Here is a 10,194-nt window from a genome sequence, read left to right as displayed (position 1 = left end):
ATACTGTGAAATTTTATTTACCGTTTGTCGACCGTACACAGTGTTATTGACTTTGAATGTTGCTAGCATAACATTAGCTCTGTACTGTAGCTGAGCCAAAGCGCTCTATGAGTGGAGGCAACTAGAAACATCTCCCATTGCCTAGTCGTATCTATGGTCCGTCCTATTTTCTGGAGTAGTGAACAGTGTTTCAATTGCATTAGACATTTATGGGAAGGTAATGATTCTTCCAGGTATAAGTCTAACCCTCAGATGTTACCTGGGAAACTGAGTTATGGCTTTTAAAAAACTTTAGATTTTGATTGCGAAACACATAAAATCTAAAAATATAATTATCTTATTTTTTTTCTTTGGCAGAAATTAATGGACTTCGCAAAGGCAACCGTCCAATATGGTTCTGGCCATTAATTCCTGATAATGTACACCTCGTCTGGCCTTATCCCTCACATAGTCCACAGAACAGTGCCAGTTTTCATAAAGACTGTTTCTCCAGTTGATGACATGAATCTTGGCCAAGCAACTTGGGCATGTATACATGAAATGCATTTATTATAAATATACCTACTAGTACATGAATGAATAAATAAATGTTCACGGAGGACACGTTGACAGGTCGTAGTAGCAAGGGCACTGGTAATCAAATGATGGCTTAACTCCATTTAGCTGCTTCAGTTTTAGGGTCTTGGTTTTGTGTATGCTGGCTCACAGTCACACTGCCATGGCTTACTGAGACTGACACTTAAATAGAATGGGGCTGTTGTTAATGTTATTAGTAACACTTTTACTTTTCCTACAATGACGGGGACAATGACAATGAGGGGGCGGCAGGAGCTCAGTTTGTAGGGACGTGGCTTGTGTCCCACAGACCACAATATGGAGTGTGGACTGGTAGCTGGAGAAACCCAGTTTCACCTCCTGTACACTGCCGAGGTGCCCAAGAATGGGTGTGTGTGTGTGTGTGTATAAAATAAAAAAAGAGGATAAAGATCAATGTAGGGGATTAATAAAGTATATATCTTCTATCTTACCTTCATGACAAGTCAAAATGTGTGCCGGGAAGAAGGCCTGCTGAATGTGCGTCCACCTAAATATCAGACCATGCTGCGGCATAGGCAGAAAGTGTAAAATATGTACCTCTGCTCACTCGTATTTCCTTTGCTGGTCAGGTGAACGAGGCGGAGGAGGAGCGCCTCCGCAGTGAGCGGGAGCATCAGCGAGTCACACAGCTCTGCCAGGACGCAGAGGCTCGAGTCCAGACCCTCCAGAAAGCCCTGAAGAAGGTCATCCTTAAATCCAAACCATACTTTGAACTCAAAGCACAATTCAATCATATTCTGGAGGTTTGTACCGGCAGTTATTTATTTATTTTTTTAAGATTTAAGATAAATGCACACATTGTGTTCATACTGCAAGCCACAAGTGAATGATTTTGCTTTTGTGACCAAGAGGGAACAGGGACACAGGCTCTGAATGACGACTCCACATGATTTAGCAGCTTTTTGAATGATGTACTTTACCTGTAGCTAGTTTCAGCTGCAGTGTTATAGCAGAGTGTGCACAATGTGTCTGTTGATGTTTTGGCCTGCAGCTGTGCAGCCACTTTGAGTTGCTTTATTTTCCCAGTCAAATTTTGTGAAGGCCAAGTTGAGATGCAGTGTGTTGAATGGGAAACACTGAGAGTAGTGTGGGTTTTGGAAAACTTTGTATGCTATGTGCTGATGTATATGTGGCACTGATTTGTATTCTTTTATCTTACAAGCTGTGCATGTTTCATGATCAACCTAATTGATGCAATCAGCTGACATAGCTGGCATTTGTTAGCTGTTGTTTCCAAACTGCTACTGATGATGGATTTTAACTAAATAGAACAATGCCTATGTAATTTTATGGAGAAACCTTACTTCTGTTCTGTTCTTCTGTGTGTTGAATATGGGTAGATCTCCAGGATTTTGGGTAGACTTCTCATTTTTATTGCTGAGAGGTAAATTCTCAGATTTGTTGTCGTGTTTGTGGACACAAACAGAAATAAAAAAGTGTTTGCTAACAAGTTCACCATAGTGACTTTATAATGTGATGTCAATGTTGTATTTAAAGCTGTAATAGTATCTTTTTATAAAAATATTTTTGTTATATTTACTGATAGTAGTACATGAGACCAATAACCTGTGGGAAAAAAATGTGGCTCCTCCGGCTCCTCCTAGTGCTCCTAATGGCATTTGCAAGAATCTACGGGGCCTGAACTAAGACAACCAATCAGAGTCAAGAAAGATAATTGGTGCCGAGGCAGAGGTCCGTGACACCATTAGGGTCCACGTCAGCAGCTGTGTGGGAGTTGGCGGGATAGAGAGCGACTAAGCGAACGGCGAGAAAACCAGGCTGTGGGTAAACGGAAGTGACGTAGAATTTATACCGGAAGTTATCCTTTTTCCAGAAGTGGCCTTTTTTCAAAATAAAATTAAAAACACTACTTCCCATTATGATGAATGGTATAGTAAAACTGACAAGAGTAATTTCAGCGTGGTCTTTAAGCTACCATTACCTCAAACATCTTAATCTTTCCTGTGTACAGAGATGGATATTATAGCCTACACGTTTTCCTTTTATTACACAGATGTAACCAATAACAAAAAAGTGTGTTCATTAGATCAGGTTTAGCCTACTTTTTAAAAGATCCAGAGGATCATCAAGGGAACTGCACATCAGAGAATCAAATGAAGGAATTTTGTGTTAAATAAATTTACCCACAAGACATTGACCAATCAGAAATGTAAGTCTAATTTCTCATGAAAATCCAGATTTATAGGGAAAAAGTCACAAAAGGACCTCCGTGCCCATGTATATCATTTCTATATATAAAAAAAATAAATGATAATATAAATAACGAAAGAACCAATTGTTTGGTCTATACTATAAAACCCTCGCTCACTCAGTCAGATGTGTCATTTCTCACAAAAATCCACATGCTGTGTAAGAACTGTTCTCTCTGCAGAAGAAAAATAAAACTATTTGAGACCAGAACTGCTCATCTTTATTAAATATCTATCGTTAAAAAGGTACAGTAAGAACTTGCATTTAGCAGCAGCAGCTGCAGCAACAACAACAACACAATTGGTTCAGAAATCTTTCTGATTGGAGGGCTTTTCTCATTTTCAGTTCAAAGTTCTGAAGCCTTTTTGTGGCCTCTACGCTGAGATTTTGCTGGAGGCAGATTTGAAAGAGGTCCAACTCACTGTCAAAAGGAAGAAAATAGAGTCAATAAACAAACAGTATATTCAATTACTATACACTTCATTATATATGAAAACATCTATAGTATCCATTAAAAAATATATAAAAATACATTAACAGATAGTATTTCTATGGCAGTCTTTGTGTATTATTTTGCGCGAAGAACTTCAACGAAGCATTTTTTATTAGATAGTAGTAGTAGTTCAAACTAGCAGAATGCTAGTTAGCTCGTAGTTAGCTAGGCAACATTATCGACGTAGCAAAGCTTACCTTGTTTTTAAATGTCGCCATTATTTGGCACGAGGACTGTGGGATGCTACTCAAATTCCCACGTGTCCTCAAAAATAAGTAATTTCTGGTATTCTACGTCACTTCCGTCATGCCAGGGGTACTTCCATCAAGCCAGAGGCTTGTGTCACGTCAGGGGCTTCCGCTCCGGGGCTGCAGCTGGATGCTACTCAGCAGGCCAGCTCAGACTGCAGACCATCACCTCTGACCTGGAAAAGTGTGACTCAGTGAAGCACCTGGGTGACCTGAGCTTTAAAAATCACCGTGACATAATTTTTGACTGTAAAATGGGATGACTAATTGTGAATATAGGAAAGGATAATAAAGTTTAAACAGTTTTTATAAGTGGTAGGCTTAAACCAAAATAAGTTAAAGTAAAAATGACCAACTTAAAAGTTACTCAGCTGCTCCATCAAAGTTTGATAAGTTCCATAATAGTTTGGGTATTTTGAAGTTGGCTTGTATGAGGTACTTATCCATAGTGTATTACCTGCAGTAGATGGCCTTCTGCAGACAGGGATCATGGCACAGAAGCAGAGCTATGCACTGCTGTGGACGGGGGCAGCAGACAAATGTACGTTAGCCACATAAAAAAGGCCCACCACAACAAAAGGTTAGGCCTGTTTTTTTTACGTGGCTAAAATATATTTTTCTGCTGACCCCCTCTACATCGTCTACTATAGGTAACACACACAAGTATCTCATGCAACCACACTTTAAAAAATCTGAACCGGTTTAACTGTCAAGTGCCTGGAGAAAGTTCAATGTATCACTATACACGACTTGCTTTTGATACCAGATACCTTTCTCCATTCAATTCTCCACTGCAGATATTACCCCCTCAATGTGGTTGCCAGTAATTTAGCACAACCCAAACAAAATACCCTAATCCTAATACTTGTGGCATTTTTATCCATTTTTACAAGGACATTTCTGTGCCGTTTTGTCAAGCTAGCAATGTGTTTACACAGGGATGCATACAGTGCCGTACCATGCAGTTGAAATGAGGCAAAAGAGCGTTGCTAACTGTGTTAATTGTTTTTCAGGAACAAAAGGCTAAAGTAGTACAGCTGGAGGAACAGGTGGCAAAAGTAAAAACACGTTACTCTGTGGCCCTTCGGAACCTGGAACAGATCAGCGAGCAGATCCATGCGCAGAGGGGGCGAATTGGGGCCAGCAGGGGAAGTCCTGCAGTCTGCGGGGGACGGAGCTCCCCTGTAGGTGCCGAGGCAGAGGTCCGTGCCACCATCGGGGTCCACGTCAGCACCTGTGTGGGAGTCGGCGGGATAGAGAGCGACTGGGCGGACGGCGAGAAAACCAGGCTGTGGGTAGAGAGGCACAGAGAGAGTGGCTGGGGCCAGAGGGAGCGGCTGGAGGTGGAGCAGGCCAGCTCAGACTGCATGTCAGTCATCAGCCTGCAGACTATCGCCTCTGACCTGGAAAAGTGTGACTCAGTGGAGCACCTGGGTGACCTGAGTGATGCCGGGAGTGTGCTGGGTGAAGAATGGGACTGCGACAGGAAGCCTAATGAGAGGCCAGTCAGTAGGGTGGTGACCGAGGGGCCCCAACAGGAGGAAGCCCATCAGGAGAAGGCAGCCGTTAGTAAAGAGAAGCAGGGGAGCGTCATAAAGCAGCACCACAGGAGCGTTAGTCTATGATAGTCAGTAGGAGGAAGCTGATGACTGACGAGTGAGGCTCATGGCGAGCATATGATAAGTGATCAGAGAGGAAATTAGAGGAGAGAGAAACTGACTGAGAGCGCCGCGCTGACACTGCAGTTAGGAATATCAGGCAGGTACATTGGCTGCACACTAATGAATTGCTATGTGACAGCAATAAACAGAGAGCAGTCCTGCAGAGAGCACTGACCTGCCTTCATGCTTGTACTGCAGTCTGCCCCACATGCCAAAACATCAACACAAGATTTCATGCTCTTTGTGCAAACTAATCCCTGTCGAGTACAAACAGGCAATTTAGAAGCATGATAGAACACATGCTAGTTGTCGTCAAGTCAAGTCGTCTTCTGTGCTGGCATAGTATCAACTTTAAGTTCTGATAACACTGGATTCACTAAAGTAACTGCTGAGATCTGGGAACACGGGTTCTAAACAAGTTTATCACCTAAACCTTATTTGGTGGTCAAACTGTAAGTGAGTTCACCTGAAATGTTGTTAATAAAATGTATAGTATGTAGTGTTGGGACTAATTATATTATTGTGTATTGTGAAAAAAACACTCATAATACTATCACAGGCAAACTTCAACCAATCAGCGTAGTCAAACCCTTACTGAAGTTAGTTGGAAGAAGAGAGAAAACCTCTTTTCCATGGAAAGCCTTCAGTGCCGTTCTTTGCTCTTGTTCCAAAGAAGAAATGCACTGCATCTGCACTAACCTCTTTAGCAGCTGTCATTGTTGTTTTTCAAGCAGTCACTTCTCACGCATACACCTAAGAGTTACTACAGCCACTGTGGTTGGACACAAGTGCATAGCTTGAAGCCTGGCAAGATGGATTCTCACTTGATCTTGGTAGTCCAGCTTTGGGGACTGTAGCTTGAGTTAATTGGAGTGAGCTAACTTTGTTTTGTTTGGACAAGCAACAGGAGCGTTTGCCCGGGGCGTGAGATTAGGGTCAACATATCCCAGCTATTATACCTTGACCAACTATTTTGTCTCTGCGTTCTGTGTATGCTATATGCATGGGAGCATGGGGGCATGGGAGGCATAATTTTGATAAACCCTACAAATGGAATAAAAAGTTTGGTACAGGCCTTATCTTCTATCACTATAAAAGTATTTTTATTTAAAATAATGTGGCCAAATACTACTTTTTCTGTCTTATAAAGGGACCAGCCATATGGCCTCAGCTTTATTCATTAACATGTAAATAAGATCATTAACTAAGTGCAGTTTGATGGAGATATTGTTTTTGCTGCAGAGATAGTTTACCTTTACTGTCTGATGCAAGATCTCTGCATTATCAATTACTACAACCTCTAATTTCATGGCGGTGAGTAGTATGTGCTGCATCAGTGGTAGCATGTGCAAAGCTGCTGGTAATGAGACTGATAACGTAGAGCTTAAACATAATAAAATAATGAGCTGTCAGCCTCCAGACAAACTAATATTTACCCTCAGTAGCTGACAGATACAGGAGGAAAAGCTCATTTTGTTAGGTATTTTTTTTATTTTTCAGTGACTTTAACCAGTTCCATTACTTTGATCAGGGAGGTGCATTCTTCACATTGGGAACATACATCCATGACGGGAGCCATGTCACACCTCAGCAAAGGTGTGATCTAACCCCAACCCTAACCCGCCCAAAGATTGTCCTAGTTAACTAGTAGTCTTTACATAAAGCCTAGTATTAGCCTAATATTCGCCTAGTCATAGCACTTTTATTATATTAATTAAATTATTCAAATATATAGATTTTAACAGCCGTCTGTTAAATGAAACGGAAAAAGTGGTAATGATTCTGAATGTATCAGAACAACCAACAAGGAGACTGAACATTCAGTTCATTTACTTCAACACAGTATAACATCACACAGTTTTATTGTTCAAAACAATTCCAGCCTTTCTAAAACAAATACTGGCAGACTTATTAACACGATGGATGATTAACAGTTACTTACTAATTAATTTGCTACAAACCAGCTCCTCTTCCTCCCGTTTCATGCCTCTCCTGTCCCTGCCTGAACATGCCTGTCTTCCCCCACAGGAGTGATAGTCTTGTGGGCCTGACCTGCTACGGCTCTGTCGCTCATTCCAGCCGTGGCAGTATTTCCCATTGGGCCCTGTGCTCCTATGCTAGTAGTGTTTAAACTCCGCCTGTCCTTCGAGCTCCAAGTCCGGGTAAAGTCAGCTTATAGAACTGCTAACTAGCTAGTACAGTTAGCAACAGTTCACCGGTAAGAGCCTCCCTGTGTTACAAGAGGAAAGGTCCGTTTTGCAACAGTCTCCTGATAGTTTGGTCCCGGTGACAAGCAGCTCCCGTTTTTGTTTTTCTGTGACTATCTGACTAATGCAGAGTGGGTCGTCTAACACCCTGTTCACATATGCCGCCTGAACAGTGTGTAGTGTCTCCTGCGCTTGACAGCTCCCACGCACGCTGTGTTCACACCGAGAGCGTGTTGTGCAATGCTGCCACGCCTATGTATATAAACTTTTCCCTGTATAATGTCCATGAAAAATCTAAAAATCCCTATCATTTAATTTTGAATGCCATATACTTTAAATGTGGTAACCAGAAAGCATGTGTGGTTTGTTTACCCGAGAGAGTGAGCGAGAGAGAGACAGCCAGATACTGCCCATGATCCGGCTCACTTACAGAAATTCTTCTACAAATTATTTTCAAGTGAAGTCGTGTTAAATAAAAGATTACTACAGTGCTTTTACTTTGAAAAATGTAAACTCTACTGAAATATATGGATATGACTACCAACATATCCTTTCACTTTACTCTTGGGCTCATAGTAAAAAATAGGCAAGACCATGACTCTCTAGTGAAGCCTTGCTGCAGACACAGCTGAGATGCGTATGAGACGTGACCACTCTAATTTGTTAACATGGGCGCCAAAATAAAAATCAAGACATTCTGCCACGCAGACGTGGGCAGTCTGAATAAGCCTTAAGACTCTTCTCAGCAACTAACAGTTAAGTCGACTGTTAACGGGCAGCTATACAAAATGTATAGTCTATAAGTGCAAGACTTTTAGAAGTAGTTTGCCTCGTTGTCCAGCAGAGGGCCCTTCATCATCACCTTGATCTATGGCATGCCCTATTGGCCTCTCAGTAAACTAAGCTAATAATCTTATGTTGTTGTGAAACTGGAGGAGACTAGCGAGCAAAGCATGGAGCAAAGCCGTCCTGAGCGGACAATCGTGACACCAAAGCTTCTGAGAAGCTTCTGTCAATTTTGTACAAAGCAGCTGTCTAACTCTACAGCCACAACAAATGTGCGACTTATGTTGATGTTATGTTTTCCTGTATGGCGTTATGCAGTTGTACTATGGGTTTTGAGATAATTCGTTCAAATAAATTGCACGCCATTTCAAGTTTGTTCGAAAAAAAAAAATTTGAAAAAGGAACAGCCATACCTGTCAGCCCAATAGATCATCTGATACAAACTTATATCAAACAAAACCAATTTACTAATTAACTAACCTTCTATCTATCAGCCGACATCATCATTAAGTTGCTGTTCCATTTCCTCCTGTTTACTGCCATGAAACTAGAGGCCTAGGTCTCTGCTATTGCACATTTTTTTTGCACATATTTGCACAGTTATGCCGATGGAAATGGCCAAATGTTTGATAAGTTGGTGATTTATTTTTATTTAAAGTGCCTATGACTCCTAATAATTGGGTTTGGTTAGCCAAAAATCTAAGAGGTTGATGCTACACAGTTACATTAAAAAAAAAGAATAGAAATAGTAGAATATAATATAATATAATAGAATTATTTAAAGGAGCTTAAGTGAAACCAGGAGAGTCTGTTTCAACTGAGAGAGCTTATAGTCTGTAATTAATTCTTAGTTTTTTATATTATGTTGTGTTATGTTGTATATTATTTATTATAATAATTGTTATGTTTAAGGTAAATCCAAGCTGTATGATTTAAGCGGCAATGTTTGATACTGATGATAGACATATATTTTGTATCCGTTGTCCTCAAATGTAAATACAGAAAGTTCCCAGAGTTCAGTGTTTCTCCCAGAAGATTGTTATCAGTTTCATGTTTGAAATAGTTCCACATTTATGTTTGTGTATGAATTATGCAAAAGAGATTTGTGTTGTGTGTTTTGAACAGTCAGGCTAGCTGTTACTTCATGTTTACAGTCTTTATGCTAAACTAGGGTATCCTGATTCCAGTTCCATACAGACATGAGATTAATATCCATTTTAACATCTCACTCATAAAAAGGAAAAGTCACTGCAGGTTTTGAATTTTCCATCAGTACAGAGTAGGATGATACTAACAGGTATCTGACTTTCAATAAAAGTCCAATATCAGCCTGACATATTGGGAAAATTATAAATCAGTGTAATCCTAATTCTAGTAGGCTAATGTGTAACTGAACTCTAACTAAAATGGAAGGAGTCTGTCTGCATGTCAGCCCTTTTCGGACAAGCTGAGAAAAATCGCCCTGCAGTTCTAGACTGCATATAATATCATCATCACCACCAGTCACTACTATTAGTGTAGTTGTTGCTACTGTTGTTGCTGTGCACCTTTGTCTTCTGTCTTTACCTCTGTCTCTGTCCTTCTGTCTTTACCTCTCTCTCTCTCTCTCTCTCTCTCTCTCTCTCTCTCGAGCCAGACAGCCACCCACCTCGAGCCGGGGTCTTTCCGAGGTTTATGCCTCTAAAAAGGAAGTTTTTCCTTGCCCCCGTCCCCAAGTGCTCGCTCATAGTGGGAACTGTTGGGTCTCTAAATAATTTTATAGAGTACGGTCTAGACCTGCTCTATTTGAAAAGTGTCCTGAGTTAACTTCTGTTATGAATTGGCGCTATAAATTTAATTGAAATAATTGTTGTATTGTATTATTGTTTTCATTAGTTTTATAAATCACCCTGAAAAGAAGAATCGTTGTGTTTTTGTTACGCTTAGAAATAAAGCCACATTGAACAGTCATATTTCTAGCAGTAGCCCAAGAATGGTCCTTTGAGCACAAT

General features: G+C 40.7%; 1 protein-coding gene across 1 annotated transcript in view; it reads left to right on the top strand.

Moving 5' to 3' along the window:
- Nucleotides 1-9,940, top strand: part of sh3bp5lb (SH3-binding domain protein 5-like, b) — a gene marked incomplete in the record, with an annotated part of 16,458 nt that extends 6,518 nt beyond the window's left edge. Inside the window, 2 exon segments of the mRNA XM_035681210.1 lie at nt 1,167-1,340; nt 4,563-9,940. Of these exon segments, the coding sequence (XP_035537103.1) occupies nt 1,167-1,340; nt 4,563-5,174 (786 nt within the window).
- Between the last annotated feature and the right edge of the window lie 254 nt (nt 9,941-10,194).

Source organism: Morone saxatilis, unplaced genomic scaffold (assembly GCF_004916995.1).
Source record: "Morone saxatilis isolate NCDOM2014 unplaced genomic scaffold, NCSU_SB_2.0 Contig9, whole genome shotgun sequence".
In the NCBI taxonomy this organism is placed as follows: domain Eukaryota; kingdom Metazoa; phylum Chordata; class Actinopteri; family Moronidae; genus Morone; species Morone saxatilis.
Note: the sequence above shows the minus strand (reverse complement) of the source record. Positions and strands in the feature narration are given on the sequence as shown.